The sequence below is a fragment of the Abramis brama genome, assembly GCF_963993115.1.
Source record: "Abramis brama genome assembly, chromosome: 5".
NCBI lineage: Eukaryota > Metazoa > Chordata > Actinopteri > Cypriniformes > Leuciscidae > Abramis > Abramis brama.
The window spans coordinates 44,059,235-44,079,813 of record NC_139967.1 but is presented as its reverse complement, the minus strand read 5'-3'; the positions used below and the strand labels follow the sequence as shown (position 1 = coordinate 44,079,813).

The following is a 20,579-nucleotide window of genomic DNA, read 5'->3' as shown; positions in this document are numbered from 1 at the left end:
CATCTTTTGATAGATAGATAAATAGATAGATAGATAGATAGATAGATAGATAGATAGATAGATAGATAGATAGATAGATAGATAGATAGATAGATAGATAGATAGATAGATAGATAGAATGTAAACAGAATTATGTTAATTGGTCAATTAATCTGAATGGAAATGTTAATTCGCAGTTTGAAGTGCACTAACAATGAAAACTCCGGGTGGTAATTATGCCGCGCATTTGCGCTTTTGTTAAGCATTTGCATAGGGACAGACTGAGGCTCCCTACAAATGGATTTTTTTCAATGCTTTTCCATTCCACAATATCCAGGTTTTCACTACGCTATATTATCGAAAATTCTACAATAAATGTCAAAGCATCACAAAACTCTCAGAGAGCTGTTCAGTTATCAGCAGGCGTAAATCAAGATATTAAATGCAAAAGAATCAGCCTATAGCCTACCAGCTGTGGTTGACAATGATTTGATTACAAGATGCCTTTTTTATTTATTTATTTTTGCAACTGTATGTTTTACAGATCATAGAATTATATATTGACAATAGCCTATAGGCTACCAAGCTACTAAAATCTGTAGAATGTGCTTAATGACTGTAAAGCCAAAACAACAGTGTTACTCATGACACTAAAGCAATGCATTATTTTGCTACACTAACAACATGAAAGCCAATACAAAGCACTCAAATTTACATAACTAAAACATCATAAGAAAATAAATGTAGGCTACCTACAATCCCAACAAACTGCATGGATGTTCTTCGTGGAAATTCTGCAATGCTCCTTTCTCCATAAAAGAAATCCAGCCCGTTTTACTTATGGAAACATTGTTTTAAGAATTTGACCGCCTTGTTAAAATTTCAAAAATGATTATCATAATTAGGCTATATCATTATGACGTAAAATTACATCATTATTACAGTAAAATTAAATGCATTGTACCATTTTTTTAAAAAATATATTTTTAGTTAAAAGGAGTTTTTTTTTTTTTTTTTTACAGTGAGTAGATTTGGATAAAAAAAAAAACAAAAAAAAAAACAAATAGGCCTATTTTTCTCTGAAGCACCTGAAAACCCTTTCTCGTAACGCAAACAGACAAATCCTGGACTACCTTAAGAGATCGTCCCTCCCTCGGCACGTAAGCCATTGGCTGATGTTTGCAGCGGAGGACCTTGCTGAAATGCAAAACTTGTTGCTGATCCTTGCGGTCGTTGCGCGCAGTGCTGAGCGTCTCAGACATCAGTATGTGATCTATCGGTGAATCGTTTCCAGCTGGAGTTGAGCAAATCTCAGAACTGGTGCTATTAGAACAGGACTCCCTGAATGTGCAAGTGTTGACTGTAATTGAAATTGCAGTCAAGCTGTTCGATTGCGCGGAAAATGAGCAGGACCGATGGGACTGTGTTGCCCAGCAGCTCTGTGGTGGCGGGCTTTGGATAGCGCGTGTGCTGCCTATCCCTCGGAGCTCCAAAAGACGGGCGCACAAAGACGGGAGTTCGGGGTTCACCCCCTCATTCACGGGACTTTCTTCTTGCCTTTACTTTTGTGTCATCGCTTGTGTAGCTCAGCCCAAGGGAACTATTTCTTTACAACTTATGCAATTTGAAAGAATCTTACCCATTTCTAAAAGAAAGTGGATACCAAATACGCTGTTCTGGATTCATATGGACTTGGATATTTTTGTGGTACCCTGGAAAGTGTTGTAATATGCGTTCAAAATGGATTTTTAAATAGGACATTTACCTCACTCTGGACATTTGACAGCACATTGGAATTATAGTCTGTGGAGGATGATTTGACGGAACATGTTTTATATATTTTTTTTCTATATGTGTTGCAGCTGTCGTCAGATCGTCAGGTGAGGGTGTTTTTGTGGTAAGAGAGTAGTTTTTATAGCAGTCGTGTTTTGCCGTGATGTAGAGAAAATTTCGGCAAAAAATAAGTTTTTTTTGTTGTTCAGTGCAAATATTCCACGTAGTAAATAATTGTATTTCTTTTATATTTTATGTAATAGGCTACTTTTAAAGCAGTGAAGAAACAACATGGAACAGATTATGGAATAGACCTTGAACTTTAAAGTTTTTGTAGAGCATTTCGTATTACAATTTCAAGTTCATTTACAATATCATAATAGACTTTCTCAGTAATTAATTATTCATTACTGTGGTATACAACTACAAACATAGTTTTTTATTGATGGCAATACCACATTTGAAATTTACCCCAGCATTATACAACTTGTTGTTGAAATTATTTGAGTTTGCCAAAGAAAGAAAATAAAGGAGACAGTAGACACTGCAGTGGAGCCAGGGAAGCTGGTTGTCATGCGGGACTGATTGTGGGAAGTATGTTTGGGCTGGAACAGTTTGGTCCACAGATTAATAACAGAAATTTTGGCCCCACTGAGAAAAACTTTAACCAGCCAAGAGTAAGCATGAACTCTCATTACAAGAGCCCAGGTTTTCATGCTGGAGGCCCACAGGGGACAGTTGAGCCTGGTATGGGCCCACTTAACGAGCCTCCTGTGATTGAGATGAACATTAACATGAATGGAGGTGAACAGTATGGTGGATTCCAGCGAGGACATTCTGAATTGCATGTGGGGAATCTCCAACAGCAACAACAGGCCTCAATGCATGGATTTTTTAACCCTCAACGACCTCATAATAATCCCCATGGACATCAAACCCATTCACACCAACACCATCAGCACTTTGGTGGAAATTTTGGACCTGAACCTGGGTCCTCTTGCTTACACAGCGGAAGGATAATGGGTTACAACAGCGGTATGGGGCTCCAGCAAGGATTTACGGAGGGGTTTGACCCACTCTCTGAGGGGCAGTCAGCAGATGGCTTCTCTCAGCAGCAGTCCCAGCAGCAGCAAAGGACAGGCTCCATGCCTGATTTTCAGCACCATGGACCCCCCAGCGGAAATCACCCTGTACCTGCCCCATGTCTCCCATTGGACCAATCACCTAATCGTGCTGCCTCCTTCCATGGCCTGTCTTCTTCATCCTCTTCATCAGAAAGTCACAATCTAGAGCCCAGACGAATGCCCCCACCAGGTGGTGTTGATGGACTGGACTACAGCTATTCCAATGAGCCCTCATCTGGACATTTTGAAGTGTCTGTGTACTCCCCCTCTGAATCTGATTCTCAGCTTTCTCATTTTGGGCCTGGGCGTCAGGTGCCAGGGCCCAATTTTCCTGGAAACCCAGGGTTGTCTCGTGCTCCTGGAATGCAGGGCATCTCTAAAGAACACCCCCATGCCCCCCCTCAACAGCAGCAGCCCTCAGCCCAGCACAATGTGTTCTTTGAACGTTTTGGGGGTGGACGCAAAATACCAGTGGGGATAGAGCCTGGATCCAGGCATCCTCTCTTGCAGCAGCAGCCAGGCTTGATTGGCAGACAGAACACTTGCCCACCATCTCTCCCACAGCCCCCACAATCAGAGACGAGTTCCGCAAATGCCAGCATGCAGGAGGGAGGCGTCATGATGCCTGGCCAGCATAATCAGTTTGAATACCCTATTCACAGACCAGAGAACAGACGGATGCATAGTTATGGCGACCCCATGTTCAACATGCAACAGCAGCCGCCCCCTCCTCAGCAGCCTTCCAATCAGAGGCTGCAACACTTTGATTCTCCTTATTTAAATATGGCTAAGAGGCCCAGGTTTGATTTTCCAAATGCCACTCATGGTGGGGAGAGTTGCGGCAGTTGGAACAGTGGTATGCATAACCCGCCTGGTATGGAGAATAATCTCTCTCCAGCAGCCTACCCTGGCCTGCCTGGAGAGTTCACCCCCCCTGTGACGGATGGCTTTTCAACAGGCCCATCACTGCAGCTTACAGGGCCTGAGCAGCAGTCAATGCAGCAGCAACAAAATGCAGCATCGATGATCAAGCAAATGGCCTCTCGGAGTCAGCAGCAGAGGATGAGACAACCGAATCTACAGCAGCTGGGTCACCACAGTGATGTTCCTCAAGGGCCCCTGGTGCATGGGGGCCCAGTGGGAGGCATGCCTCAGTCGAGTTTCGAGAGAGAAAATGGTGGGAGGATGGTGAACTTTGATGGACGAAACCCACACATTACTTTGGAGAGTGGGTGGTTTCCCGGGCCGCATCCACCTGGGGAAATGCTGGGCCATCGCATGGGTCCAGGTAGAGAGGTGGGGGCTCATGAAATGCAGCAAAATGGTCCTGGCATGATGTTCAGACCTGGTGTGAATGGAATGGGCATGCAGGAGCCGATGAGGATACCGGGGGAGGGCCATGTGCAGCCCTTACTTTCACCCAACGTCCACTCACAATTCAACACTGGCATGGGAAACCTCTCACAGATGCAGTCACCCAGTACAGGTGTTGGATTGCCCAATACACCATCAGAAAGGCGCCCTAATGACTTTCCGGGACCACCCATGGGTGGTCCGTCCTCTTTTCCCTATGGAGGCTCTAATCGACAGGGAGCCTCTCTCTGTAACTCTCAAGGGGTGAGCACCTCACCAGGGAGTTTTACATCCCAATCAGACTTTCCCACTAACCAACGTTCCTCAGTCAGCAAACTTGGTGGACTCTCCTTAGGGAATTTTAGCAAAACGACTGGCAAGGACAATGTTTTTGGACAGAGCTGCCTGGCAGCCCTCTCTACTGCCTGTCAGAACATGATTGCCAGCCTGGGGGCCCCTAACCTCAATGTGACATTCAACAAGAAGACTCAGGGAGAAGGGAAACGAAAGCTGAGTCAGACAGAACAGGACCTAAATAATAGTGCAGTTAATGGCACTGGGAATGCTGGGACTGAATATTTCCCAAGCATTACTTCCCCCCAAAATGGGCAAATGCCTCCAGCTGGAAATAGCAACACTAAACCACCAGGTCAAAATCAAATGGTGCAGGGGGAAGCCAGCACCCTCTCCCCAAATTACAATATGGACACTACCCCTTGCAGTGAGGGGAAGGCGGCGACAGGGAGTGGGAGAGGGAGAGGGAGGAGAAAAAAAGACAGTGGCCACGTGAGCCCTGGGATATTTTTCCCCTCTGAAAACAGTAACCCTGTTGTAAGTCCCGGCCAGCAGGTGGCCTCAGCAGCTGGTGCCGGGGAGAGATGTACAGGCACACCTCAAGAAAAGTCCCACACCTCTCCCTCATGGGGGAAAGGGGGTGACCTGCTGCTGGCAGATCAGGCTGACCTTATGTCATCTCTTGACAGTGGCATTCAAAGTGTATCAAAGTCTGAAGTCTGTTCCCCTCGCATGGATTTTACAGATGACTTGGGCACACATTATAGCAATGAGGATGAGGTATCATCAAGCTCAGATGCTCCATCCACTGTGAAGGCTGGCCGTAGCACTTTGTTAGGCTCGCCCAAGCTGCAGAGAGACAACGGACTAATAGGTGGGCAGAAAGGGCAAGGCATGGGCCTCTCCAACCACACTACCTCAACATTGGATGGCTTTGGTGGAGTGAGCCATCCGGGTACACCAGGCATGGAGCAAGCCCGTACACCCTCTAGCACCTCTGGCCAAGATGAAATTCACCCACTTGAAATTTTGCAGGCTCAGATCCAGCTTCAACGGCAGCAGTTCAGCATTTCAGAAGACCAGCCTTTAGCTGGAAAAAATACGAAAAAAAGCAGTGACTGCAGTGGTCAAAATGGAGATGGAGAGCTTTCTAGCTGTAGCCCGGATGCTGGGAAGGGCTCCGTGGACACCATTGATCTGGACACACTCATGGCTGAACAGCATGCCACCTGGTATGTGCCCAGTGACAAGTCTCTGCTTGAGGATTCAGAGGAGGAGAAGTCTGTTTGGGAAAAAAATAAAGTCCAGGGAACCATCAAAGAAGGTAAATATTTATAATTTTACTACAGTATAGATTTGAATTTATGCAAGTAAAAACACTCCATAAAATGTATGAGGTGGCATTATTTGTCCCCCCCCCCCCCAGTTTTAAATGTATAGCCTTTAAAAAATATATATATTTTCACTTTCTCTCTCTGTCTTGCTCACACACACAAACACACTAATGAAGGCATACATGCAAAAAATGCTCTCCTTTACATTATAGTGTTTTTGAGCAAGAGCAATGATGTGACTCTTTCTTGAGTTTTTCTCTGCGTTACATTTTTATTAAAAGGAAAATTACATATAGATCGTTTGGATCATTTAAAAAAAACAATTTTTTTAAACTAAATTTAAATTTAGTAAACCAAATTTTACAGAACACACGTAGTTTGTGACAAATAGAATGCATCATATAAAATGGCTTTGCGAGAAAAAAATATGAAAGCTTCATAAAAGTACAACTAAAAGAAAAATGAGGTCATGATTTCTATGCATTTCATTTAATAAAGTACCTACCTATTTTCTTAAGGAAAAACAAAAGCAAGTGGCTCTCTAAGCATTTGTAAAATCCAAGTATTTATTTAAGGATTTCGTCAGTTATATTACATTAAAAGCTACATTAAATAACAGAGGCTCAAAAGAAAAAAATCCCTAGAAATATTTCCTGTTGATCTTTATCTCGATCTTCACTCACAACAATACTCTATTAATCATCTTGATATGTTCTAGCCACATGGTTTTAATCTTTCCATTATTATAATTATTATAATTATTATTAAATTAATTAAACGAACTCTGCTCAAAAGTCTTTAATTAAGTATGGCTTTTTTAGGCCACTGTTCTGACACACTCTTGATGGGTAGATAAGTTTAAGAATTTTTCTTTTATGCTCTATAAAAAAAATACTCGAATTGCCAATATTTTTACTAAAATAACATAAATGTTTTTTTAAAAACTGTAATGTATTTTTGTATACATGTTCCATGTGTGTGAAACCTAAAGACCATTAGAACAACTAATGAAGGTTGTAGCTGTGTAATAATACTAATACCAATAATAATAATTATTAGTAGTAGTAGTAGAAGTACTTTTATTATTATCACTACTAATAATAATAATTATTAATAATAATTTCGTATACATCGACATTAAGCGGCATAATTATGTAAACCATAAGCTCATATATTTGATGTGTGCATCCTTCATTTGGCACTTGTCCTTTAGTTTAATCAGTATATAAAACGGTAATTGTCTTTACTGAAAAGGCAGCGGGACGGACACGCATAATTGAATTGCCACAGCCGGAGTGCGCTTTCACACGTGTTAATAGTTCGCCCCCGGTGTGCATTATGTGCCCCTTTGTTTGGGCTAACTGCAGGTGGGAGGGTGCAGGGGGGAGCTTTCAGAGAAGCCAACCTTAAGTCAAGGTCCATTGTTTAACATGCAGTGTTGTCAAGTGCACCATCCCCATCTCTTGCAAACGCATCCACCACCACACAGCCAAATGGATTCGTTGCGCATCTGTCTATGCACTCAGTGTAAACCAAATGCAAAACATTGTATTTTCTTCTCAGTATTTCCCACCTTTCTTTTCCCCCACCAACTATGCATTGCTGTCCTCATTTTGCAGTCTCCTTCTCTCCTTTTTTCCCCTCCTCCTTTCATTCAGCCCCCCGAGCTGTAAACGCACGTTGTGCTGGTGCGATCGATAGCTAGTTAGCACAAATCACCAGCCTTGACAGATTTTCATTTGAGTGGCGTAGACAGCAGAGATGAGAGAAGGGTTACAAAGTGTTTGCGGCTTGTGAAATTGCATCGGATGCATTGCACGCCAGCACACAAGGGGACTGTTAAATTCTATAAGAGGTTCATTCACACCATCATTTTTATAGGCCTTTATAAGGGACCGTTCGGTATTTATGGAAGGGGCCACCGGAGGAAAATAGGGGAGGGTCATGTCTTTTTATTCTTTGTTAAGGGGAGGGTCATCCAACTTTTTTTAGTCTAGGGGGAGGGTCACCCAACTTTTATATTCATGAAAACAGCAACATTTCAAAGTGGCTTGTTTGGTGCTATTTTTTTCCATTTAGCTCCATGTTGATCTCGCGTTATCGGCCCCCCTTCGATATCAGATGGGTCTGACCCAACAAAAATCCAGTTTGGCGCTGTTTGACAGTGCGTGCGCACTTCAGTTCGCGCTTAGAAAAAGTGTATCATGTCAGAACAGAACGCCAAAGAAATGTTTACCCGGCAAAGCTTTAAAGCACGAGCAAATAATGAACTTTTGTGATTGCGAATAAGTGCACAGTGTCCTGTGAGTGTAACTCTACCGCTGCATTAACATGTGATGTGAACGTACGTCGAGTTTTACAGTATTGGGACTGAGGCACCAGAACTGCAGCTGATAGAATGTGCGCTGTAGCGCGATACTACTACCATATTTTAGTTTCCATTCTTATTTTGTTTCCACGATGTGTAAGATGTAGGGCTACCACATCTTTAAATTACTATTAGTATTATTTAAGTTAACATAAAATACATAGACCTACACCACAACTAGTTGAGGATAAATTCGTTAAAATTGGGCGATTCCAGTGAATGGACGTGTCACGTGACATTTGCAGTCAAAACTTAAAATAAAAAATCCCAGAAAATGCATTTAATACCAATATTTTGAAACGTCTGAGTCAAGACATTAGAAAAATATCAGTCTACACATGCGTTTTATATTTAATATGAGGGAAATACACATGTGACGTGACACAAAAAAATCTTTAACTGTTAGGTGGCAAAATATTTTTTAGTAATTCTATAAATTACACTGTGCAAACCAAAAGATATATACCCACCGGATGAATAAAAATCGGCCTCCACAGAACATAAAATATTATATTATTTTTATTTTATTTTTCGCGTTCGCATTTATGTGAAAAAAAACAAACAAAAAAAAACAATGTTACGGGCGTGACAGTTCTCCATTACGGACATGACTGCTCTGAAGCGACTTAAAAATTTCACAGAGACCTCAAACAGAAAGCACAAAGCCTTTCTTTAAAGTGAATTTCGTTTTTTATTAATTTTATCTTAATTTTAATCAATGTTTCATCTGTATTTAATAAAGAAGTAGGCTAGTCTAAATAGAAAATAGATAATCATGACACGGAGGCGCGGGCGAGTGAACTGGACTCGTCTCATAAATGAACCGAAACTCAGCGTAAGGTAGCCTATGCTACTTGCCTCACAGACCTGAGAAATATATAGAAAGCTTGAAATGTCTACTTTTAAACAGAACAATTCATAACGAAAGAAAACAGACTGCTTTCTCCTTATGAAATGTGCATTTCTCTCTGGCGCGTTCTAAGAAGATCGCGACGCATCGTCAACTTCATCTTTGCAGTAGACACAGAAAACACTTGTTTATTAATAAACCTAGCTATATTTGACATATTAATAATCATTACTTTTGCCGGTTCTTTATTCGCAACGCCACCCATGTTGAACGCGTCACACCGCATCAGCACCGAAAACATGTTTTTTTTTTCTAATCTAAAATCAAAAATCGTGATACGAACCGAATCGTAGGTTTGGTCTATCGTTACAGCCCTAGTAAGATGAGAAAGCAAGAGTTTATATGGTTTAAAAAACAAACAAACAATGGCTATCTGAACATCTTTGCCAAGCGCAAACCAGTACAGAATTAGGCTAATCAATAAATTATCGGGGAGGGTCATGCCTTTTTTCACAATCATTTTGGAGGGTCATAGAAAAATTTATTGCTGGCGAAGGGAGGGTCATGTCTTTTTTGACAACAGATCTCAAAACTCCTCCGGTGGCCCCTTAAATAAATAACGAACAGTCCCTAACACTTAACTTTTAAAACATATGAATGCTTCTAGTAATTTTAATTAGGTGACTAAGGTGCTTATAGGACATTGTTAATATGGATTTATAGGAAGCAGTAATTTATTTTATGAGTCTCAAGATCATTTTAAGGCGCCTTGGAATTAATTGCACTGTGCTGTACGAAGTGAAAATGTGTAGTTGTGAACTAAAGGAGCTATTTCTTGCAGATTTGACCAGTACCATTTTTGCTTGGCGTAACCTAATGTACAGTCATATCAGATAATATTTTTGACTTAATAAAACCAGTTTATTTCAGTGTTAAGTGTTGAAGCACTTGCTAACCAAATTAACTGTTTTTATTTCTATTTAAGAGTAAACACATTTCCTGTGAGTAATTAGTATTAGCTCACAATTTATCATTCAGGAATATATCCTTAATATATATATTTATATGTTTGATTATATAAATAGTCTGTCTTTTTTGTTAGGTCTTCATAAAATAACCACAAATAACAGATCACCTTATGAATATACACAGATTCAGCTGTCAGCAGCAGCGCAATGCGGCAGTGTTGTGTGCATCAATGTGTAATTTTACACATTTAAAAAATAAGATTGTAAGAACAATTTGAGTTAAAGATCTTAACAGGTTACATCATTTTTTGATAATGTGCGAAAAATAATTTTAACATAAAAATTTAGATTTTTATTAAATGTTCTTGTAATATTGTTTTATGTTAGAAAATTATCTAAACAAAACATCCTTCTTAACCTTTCTTAAATCCTCAGCCCTTACAGGCGTCAAACACACACACACACACGCACATGCACGCACACACACTAAAATTTCACCACACCTTTAATAGCCAAGTATGCATAACACATACCAGCACACTTTTTGGATTTGATTTTGGATTGGACCTGTGAATTTGAAATTGGACATCTTTGACTGGGTTGCAGGATATTCATATTTGTTCTTTGTTCTGTATTCTGTGCTGTCAAACACCAGTAGTGTTTTGTCTTCTGATCTCAAAATCACAATGCAACTTAGTCACTATTATGTATACAAACTCCATAAGTGCTTTGATAGAGTTATTTCGGGTCATTTAGTGACCCAGCTGGTGTTCCTGTGCTTCTGTGGTTGTCGCCGTCTCTCTGGCTTCTCTCTCGGGTCTCCTTCTTGTTAGTGCAGACTAACCTTTGTGCAGGCGACCTTTGCTCATTAGATGTAGCTGAGAATTAAAAATGCTGGGCCCATCGGATATCTTGGATATGTTTTGTACAATCTAAAATATATATTTATTATCAGAAAATTTTACTGAAATTTTGGGTTCATATTTCAGTAAAAAAAAATGTATAAGTACATATAAACTTGTAACTAATATAATTTCTTAATATTAAGTTTTTTTGTGACAGGTTTTCTTGAGCAGCAAGTATGAATACATTGTACATTAATGTTGTGTGTGAGGTTCTGGTTGTCATCCGTCATTACTGGTGAGGATTTCCTTGTGGCCCCCTGAAGTGTTTACTGCAAATGGTACTAATGACCCCCACTGGACTCTTTGTGGACATGATAAATGACAGAGCAAGTTAGGCAAGGTTTTATTATGCCTTTCTAAGATGCGGACAATATTTCTGCATTTAAATGGATCAGTTCTATACAAGGTAAAATCATCTGTGTTTGTTTGCACCTTACGTGCCCACACGCTTTTGTGGGAAATGGCTTAATATATTGGTGGAGAGTACCGACTGGTCACCAAACACCCAGTACACTTATTTTTGTAGACAAATGGAAAGAGTGAATTTTCCTTTTCCAACTCATGGCAGAGTATAAGCATAACACTTTACTATTTCATTTGTGACAAGTTGCAAAACATGAATGATTTTAATTACTTTCCCTGGCTTGCTTTTTTGTGTCTTTCGTTCCATTCCTAACACCCAAAACAAAGCTGTGATTCACATTTAGTGTAAAATGGAAAAACAGCTCAGGGCAACCCATGCTCTCATTCTGTCACTAGCTTGCTTCTTATTGACTTTCTCCAGAACTTATTCATTCGCCAATTTTTCAATCATTTTATCAGTGGTTGAAAATAGGAAATGCTCTTGCACTAATATTACAACCCATACGGCAATACATACACACATACATACATACATACATACATACAAACAAAAACAACAAAAACATATATATTTTTAAATATGTATTTGCCCTCCATATTTTTCAAACCAAGAAAATACATTTACATATTTCACATTTAAAGAAAAACTTTATTTGTTATCTACAGTACATGAACATGTAAGACAGACATCTGAATAAAAAACAGTAATTAACATACATATATAATGTAAAAAAAAATTTTTAAATAAAAATTAAAGTAAATATATAGATAGATAGATAGATAGATAGATAGATAGATAGATAGATAGATAGATATGTTCAGGAATAGTTTGAAGAATATGACAAAAAGTTCAAGGTGTTGGCAGGTGGTGTTAATGTTGTGGCTGATCAGTGTATTTTAGAATGTAATTGTAAATGGTGGATACAAAGTATAGGTTTGATCTCTAGGCTATTCCATCCACATTATAGCCTAAATGCAGGCTACTGTAAGATTAGAAATGTAATATCTTGCCCCTGAAATAAATTTTACATTTTGAATTTCAAAAATATATTTAATTTAGCTTCCCTGTGTACAACATATATTTATCATACATTTAAATATATTTTAGCCATATATATATATATGTATATATATATATATTTGCAATATGGGAAAGAAATTATAAGCAGTGCAATATTAATATTAAATCCAGCAGGATTTTAAAGGAGAAGTGTGTATTTTGTTCCCCAACGGCGTGACCAAATGGAATTGCAATTGCAAATTACAACTGTTTTCCTGAACTGTTTGCTCCCAATAGTACATATCACCAAATTCACACCATTGGTAAATGATTGTTCCTGTTTTGGGTATGTTGGAAGCCTCAAATAAACCAAACAATACTTCTATAGCCCTTCAGTATTTATGCCTTTCGGTGGAATTAACCTTCAAATGACTTACTTGTCCTAGTCTCTGAAAATTAAGATGGGACAGGAGAGAGTATTTTGATTTGATGATTTTTATACTGTACAAACTGTATAGTCTAACCCTAACCTACTTATCACGGAAAACTTTCTGCATTTTTATATTTTCAAAAAACATCACTTGGTATGATGTATAAGCTGCTTTCCTTATGGGGACCAAAAAATACACACACACACACACACACACACACAGATAAAAATACCTTAAAGGTTTTTAAAAGCTTTTTGGATATCCAGTAATAGCAGGACACATACTGACTCATGTGACAGTTAGACTTAAAGCCTGCCTTTATAAGCTGTATACTTCAGTTTGCTTCTAGAAGCTTCCTCATTATACAAGCTTACATTTTGTTTTCTTCTATGTTTTCCAAATCTTGTTCCCAATGCTCTAACTTCAGCCCTCTTACTGCATGTCATGTCAAGTCAAGTCAAGAATATCTGTATAGCGCTTTTCACAATACATATTGTATCAAAGCAGCTTCACAGTATTAAATTAAAATAATACAACAAGGTTTGTTTCTAGTGGAATTTATTGATTGATAAAATTAAATTAAATATCCCCAAAAATATCCTCATGTGTGTGTGTGTTTAAAGATGTTACCAGGCAGCTAGAGGGAGTTATGTCATTTGGGATGCAGGTTGTTGTCTGGGAATCATACTTAATTTTAGGGAAAAATAACAAATGGGTTGTGATTTTAGAGCTGCTAACTTTTAGGAGAGAGAAAAAGAGAGAAGAAGAAGTAAATGGCCATTAGATGGTTCATTGGGTGCGTCTCAATCAGCTCCCTAGGTCTTCAATTAATATATCTTACCAATTCGGACACTGGTAAGGACAGTAAGGACCCAGGGTCACTATATATTGGGACACTGATAGTGACATGATGACAACATGTACAATGTCATTGTCACTAGTTTTAATGAACAACAGCAGAACTGATATTTTTCGGACATTTATTTTTTTAATGTTAATTGTAAGTATATTATGATAAATACTTTGTTACATATACCTATAAATGTTAGCTAGATTATGTTCTGTACCTGTCTATGAATTTATGTGTTAACATGAACATTATAAGTACATTGTACCTTACATTTTTTTTTTTTTTTTTTTTTTTGATGTAAGTACATGGTTGTTAAAGACACCTAATATAAAGTGCGACCACAAATGTTTTAAAATATAAACATTAGACCAGACAGTTATGTCATTTCCTCTACTGAGGAGTAGAGGAAGCCGGACTTGCTGAAGATTTATTATTGCAGCAGTAAATCATGTATTAGTTTCTCAAGTATGTGTTCTCGAGGAGGGGGAGGGTGGTAGAGAGAGAGAGAGAGAGAGAGAGAGAGAGAGAGAGAGAGAGAGAGAGAGAGAGAGAGAGAGAGAGAGAGAGAGAGAGAGAGAGAGAGAGAGAGAGAGAGAGAGAGAGCCTGTGCCTGCCTGAACTCAAACCTCCCTCCACACTCCTGCAGGAAGGGGAATTTAAGCTTTCAAACCTTCAAATATAAGTCTTTTGCAAATTCTCTTGTGGATAGCAATTAAAAGATCCAGCATGTAGATCAAAATTAGCATATTTTCAGTGGAATCCCAAGGTCCTTGAATCAGTGCATTACGCTGTGAACAGAAGTATTTCCTGATCAGAAATTAATGGGACCGTGTGTGGGGAGTAAGATGTAGATTTTTTTTTGTAAACTCAGAATCTGGAGTAATTCTGAACAACAACAACAACAAAAAAGGAATAGAAGTTAGAAGAAAACATTTAGATGCACTTAAAATTTGTGTGTCGATAGATGCTGGCTTTTCTTCCATTGTCTTTTAAACTGAACAAAATTAAAAATGCATCTTTCATAACTGTGATATAAATATCAACAGACACAACATTAACAAGATTTTGTGTAGGACACACCAGTAAAAAGTATTATAGTTTTAGGTAAGCATTTTGTTTGAGACTAATGATGCAAGGAAGATAAGACCAATCACAATTCATGCAAATATCATTGATGTCATCTCTGTAAAGTTTCTGAGACAAAAACAAAACATCAACAGATTTTCTGAGGATTGAGGAAAATTAATACAGCATTGTAATAATATTAATTTTTGCCATACAGATTTTAAAAACATTATTAAGGGTTATGATATGTGTGGATTTAATGTTGAAAGTGCTGTGTCAGGTTATGTGTGTGCTGTGTTTGTTGTGTTGCAGTGTTTTGGGATAGACACCGAGTCTCTTAAATGTGTGACTGTGTTTTGGGGTTGCACAGTTCTCACATTGCTGTGTGTGTGTCGGGGGTAGCAGCAGGAAGCTTGATGGCTGCTGAGCAGTTTGTGTGTGTTTGTGTGTGTGTGTGTGCGTGTGGAGAATGCTTGGTTGCTTATCCAGGCCGTAGCCCAGCCTGCTGTGCCCAGCTACCACGGACTATTGGCAGACTCTGCAGGACGTAAGACAAGAGAATAGGACTATGTGCGTGCATAAGTGTGTGTGTATGTGTTATTGCCTTAGGCGTGTGAAGATGTGGGGGAGATGTGTATATATTTCACACCATATAATAGATTAAGACTCCATATAAAGATATGATGATCTTTTATTTGTCATCATTTATGCAGTCCCACCGTTGTCTTTTCTTTTTACCACTAATGTCTTTCCCTCCTCTCTGGATTCCTTTTCCCTTTATTTTTGTTCCTCTATCCTTAGGGTTTGGGGGATGGGGTCGGGTTATTGACCTTTCCCTACACCTTACCATTTTTTTTTTTCTGCAGTACTGGTCCAGACAGGCTCGAGGGCGAGACCAGGCGCCCGTCTCTCAAAATGGCTGACACACAGCATGTGTGTGTGTGTGTGTGTGTGTATATGTGTGTGCGTGTAAAGGTGTTTCTCTGTAGGGGAGAGCAGGGATAATTGTAGATTTATTCAGAAGCCTAAAAATGATTATCCTAAAGATTTAAAATTTTACCTCAAATGTCTTTGGCGTGTCAGTAATCATTATCCATGTCAGTTAAATTTATAACATAATCGGTTCATATACCATTAAACTGGAAGTACATGAAGGACAGGTGTTACATTCCTAACACTGTAGCGTAATTTATTTATTTTTTTACAGTAAATGAAAAAGAGCTTGTCCATATCTGCATTAAAATTTGATTTTATCTGTTGTAAATAAAATTACAACACTAAAAACTAAAATTTCTAAAGATGTTTTTACTTGCTTTTTTATATCCATTTTTATGAACATCTGAATAAAGATGTGAATTGGGTACAAAACTGATATAATTATAGTGTTTTGAAATGCCATTTTCTCTATTTCTCTGTCTATCAATCACTTCTTCTCTTGTATTGACATTTCAAATGCAACCCTTATAAACCTTTGTATTGATTTTGTTTTGTGTAGTAAATGAGATGGGGGCAGGGGGTTGACTTGTGTGTCAATGCTTTAGAAGGGTCATTATGCAGGTAAATTAGGTCAAACAGAGTCAAAGGTCAGTTTTCCCAGAGCTTTGTGACTCCTTTACTGAAGGGTCACTTTGTTTTTGTGCAGTGGAACGGGGTGAATGGGTCCTAAAGCCAATGCTAATGCATGTGGTTCGATGGATTTTAAGATCACACTTTTCAAATACACAGTCTCAAACCATTCACACAATTGCCTGGAAAAGACAAGGGCTTTCTTACTTTTGACACTAAAAAAAAGAAAAAAAAGAATGACCAGTGCCTACACACACACACACACACACACGTGTGTAGGCCAATCTCGAAACACTTACCGTACACAATATTTACTCAACAATAAAGGTACATTAAAGGCTTTTTATTTGTTGACAGGCATTTTGAAATTGATACACTACCACTTAATCGTCAAAATCTGGGACAGTGATCTACCAATATTGGCCAATGCGAGTACTTGAATTAATTTGGGATGGATTATATATGGTTAAAAATTTCAAACATTTAAATATTGTGGTGGCCAAAAATCGCTTGATTAATTGGTCTATGCTGTATACCTAAATGAATACATAGATTGCAATAACCAAATCTAATGGTTACATCAACATATTGAATTTCTTCCCCTTGTGTTTTTCTTTCAGAAGTAGACCTCTCTCAAAGTAAAGGCACAGGAGGAGCAGGTTCCTCGGGGACCACTGGAGGTATGGGTTCTCATCTCCAGTGCCTGTCAGTCCACTGCACAGATGAACTTGGGGAGTCTAAGGGGCGCGGGGGACCTGTTCCTTCCTGGCGTTCCCTTCACTCGGACATCTCAAACCGTTTCGGAACTTTCGTAGCTGCGTTGACTTGAAGAAACAAGAGCAAGAGAAAAGTAGACCTTTTGACTACCAGGATGAGGATAAGAAACCAAGACTTCTTTTTTTTATATATATGGAGGAAGGATAAATCAGTGTTTCTTTGTCAGGAAAATTTGTGCCATTTTTGTAGAAAAAAAAACAAAACAAGAAAAAATATGTTACACTGAACTTACTGTAGGATGATATTAAAAGACAAGATGATGGTATACCAGTACTGATCCAGACCTCAACATTTCTTTATACGTCTATGCATTCTGATGGCTTTTCTGTTCATCCATTGTTGTGTATTCTATGCTTCTCTCATACCCAATTTTTTTGCCCTCTCTGGAGGTCTCATTTTTTTCATCTTTGAAATAATTATTGTTCCTTCTTATAAAAAAAAAACCCTGATTCTGAATAAGATCTAGGGTCTTTTCCTGACCTTCTAGCCCTCATGGCAGGTAATTCTATTGTCATCAAGGGACACAAGAGGGCTTTGAAATGTGGTCCTTGCAGGCGTGCTGCTTGCTGCCTTCTTTGGAACCAAAAGGGAGTGGTCAGGGGAATCCTATTAGAACATGATTCATAGAAATTCAATAATGTGCCATGTCTTTTCATGCTGTCTTAAAATGCTTTAATGCGGATCACTGGCCCTCCCCCAGAATTTCTCCACTGCTTTTGGTTACTCTAACCTTTCGGATTCCCTCTTTACTTGTATATTAGGTTTACAGCATTCTCCATGTTTCGGTTTAAATAGCCCATAGCCCATCGGATTGTTTCTTGAACACCCAGGATGCTTCAACACTGGTATGCCGCACAGCTAGAGGAAACCTTTTGATGTTAAATGGATATCAAATAGAAACCAGAATATTGGTATTGCACATGTAATTTTTTTAGGCAATCTTATACTCTTTAGAATAATGTTACAGTTGACCTTAAATACCTGAAAAAGGTTAGATGGAAGGTCATAATGGCAACGTGGAGATTTACAGAGGTCCTTTTTCTTTGTTTCTTTTCATTTTTTAAAGTAATATGTAAAGTGCAGTTGTCTGTTTTCCTGCATATTGTATATATATGTATATGTTTTATTGAGTATCTAAATAACAATAAATATGATGTTAATGGTGGCAGTTGCGCTTTGAAGAATTCTGTTTGTATTACTTTTGCTGTGAGCAGCAAGTAACATTTATAGTTATATCAAATATGTGTACACATCCAATTTTTCTATTTAAGTTTAATGCAGTAACTGACCTTGACATGACATGACACTGAATTGTATTTAAGTTTTTAAAATTAGAATTATACTGGCTTTTTTAGATTGCGCTTACAATGAACGACCTGTTGTTCCCAAAGCCTTGTTAAATATTTAAATAATAGGACACTTATTTTTGCTTTTTTTTTATTATTTATTTTTTTACTTAAATGTATCAATATAATTGTAAAACAAATGTAAAATTAAGGCTTTGGGCATTTGGTTTGATAACACCTATTTACATGTTTTTATGCTTATTATTTGCCATTCTCTGTCAAACAGATAAAAAATCATTAACATTTTATAACAACATTCATTAATAATATTAACAAACAGTATTAAATTAAAAAATTATTGACAGATCATTTGTCAATGTAATTCTAATAGTTATGATTGTCATTAAACTTTAATATATTTTTATATACACTCATAAATGAACTACTTCACTGTCAATTACTAATCTGTTCATCTCTCATTAAAGAAGTTTATTATAAAGTGTTTCCCATGTGCTTTAGCTTTAAGCTGTTGTTATTTTTATCAATAGGCACATCTCCCATTAAGCCTAACTAAGTGTAAACCATTTAATTAAAAACCCCCATTGAGCTTTGCAGCACAAATACTGTAGAAAAAGCCAATTGGCCCCATGCTGCTTGAGCTGGATCCTGAATTCCTATAAATACACAGCATGTTTGTTCAGGGCAGATATGCATCTTTAAGAAAATACCACAATGTTGACCTAAGTCTGCTTCCTCCCCCTCCGAAAACCACCCCGCTTATGAACGCACCCCTCCACCCACCATTTACAAAGATACAGAGGTGAATGTCGCAGAAAGGAGAGAAAAAGAGAATGTGCGTCAGTAACGTAGGTGCTAAATTTGCTTTTACAGGGTTAATTTGACAGATTTTTACATTTAATTGGCTCCCAATTAAACACTGTATACATTTTGAAATATTGCTAATTACTTACAAAGCATTCAATGGCTTAGGTCCCCAGTACTTGAGCGAGCTCTTAAAGCATTATAGTCCTTTATGTCTATTGCAATCTCAAAATTCTGGCCAGTTGATAATACCTAGAATATCAAAGTCAACTGTAAGAGGTATCCTTTTCCTATTTAGCACCTAAACTCTGGAACAGTCTTCCAAACATTGTTCGGGAAGCAGACACACTCTGTCAGCATCTCTTTAACCTAACACATTATCAATTTCTATAATTCAAATCATGTAAAATGACTAAAACGACTAAAAACGCTGTATTATGCATGCCAGACAAGTAATTTAGTGATGTCACTTTGTAAAGAAAGATTGGGGATATTTTGGGGATATTTAATTTTATTCTATCAATCAATAAATTCCACTAGAAACAAACTTTGTTGTATTATTTTATTTTAATACTGTGAAGCTGCTTTGATACAATCTGTATTGTGAAAGCGCTATACAAATATACTTGACTACGTGCCCGCGCACATGCATTCAAACGCTCATGCCTATAGACCTTATGCGCCAGAGAAACGAGGGCGCCGCCATCTTTAGAATATTGTCTTTTAACTTTTAACTCGCTCTGTCTCTGTTTCTATGACGCTGCTGTCCAGGAGTAATTAGCTTTTGAAGTGGATTTACTTAATGTAAAGTTAACTAAAGTTATCATGAGGATTGTAATGTTTAAAGCAGATGACTTAACAAATGTCAGTCGACCGGGAAGATTTTAAAACGAGCCGTTAATTAATAAACACACAAAATCGCTGTGAAAATACAGACCGGAAGTCAAAAGACAGCGAGCGCAGCGCTGAAAAGGGGCGGGGCTACATAAGGTCTATAGCAGGGATAGGCAACTCCGGTCCTGGAGGGCCACTGTCCTGCAGAGTTTAGCTTCAGCCCTGATAAAAACTCACCTGCCTGTATCTATCTAGTAATCCTGAAAACACTGATTGCCTTGTTCAGGTGTGTTTAATTGGGGTTGGAGCTAAACTCTGCAGGACAGTGGCCCTCCAGGACCGGAGTTGCCTATCCCTGGTCTATAGACTAAACACTACGCATGTGCACGCCATCACCGTTTTCACAGATTCACGTTTTTTTTTTACATGGAGATCATAACGGTATTTTTTTTATTTCAAAGTTTGCATTCTCAGGCCACCAAAACGCCATTGACGTGTATGACAGACGTATAATGAACGGCCAGAATGCATTAAAAGTTTTCTGTTTTCAGTTGAAAATGGTGTAGTGAAAGTTAATAACTAATGATTTTTAAAACGGAAATAAATCAATCAAAAACTTACTTAAGCTGACAATGAC

The 20,579-nt window shown here is 38.3% G+C and overlaps 1 protein-coding gene across 1 annotated transcript; it reads left to right on the top strand.

Annotated features, from left to right (window-relative positions):
- Positions 1 to 1,180: 1,180 nt before the first annotated feature.
- Positions 1,181 to 18,168, top strand: mn1b (meningioma 1b). Its single transcript, XM_084114641.1, has 2 exons — positions 1,181 to 5,847; positions 16,844 to 18,168. The coding sequence occupies exons 1-2, from the start codon at positions 2,349 to 2,351 to the stop codon at positions 17,050 to 17,052; spliced, it is 3,708 nt and encodes a 1,235-aa protein (XP_083970767.1). The 5' UTR covers positions 1,181 to 2,348; the 3' UTR covers positions 17,053 to 18,168.
- Positions 18,169 to 20,579: the final 2,411 nt, after the last annotated feature.

Bases quoted from the DNA above. Each gene is read 5' to 3' on its own strand.
- mn1b (XM_084114641.1), top strand. From the start codon at position 2,349: ATGTTTGGGCTGGAACAGTTTGGTCCACAGATTAATAACAGAAATTTT. The intron at 5,848-16,843 runs GTAAATATTTAT...TTTTTCTTTCAG, and splicing joins CCAGGGAACCATCAAAGAAG to AAGTAGACCTCTCTCAAAGT.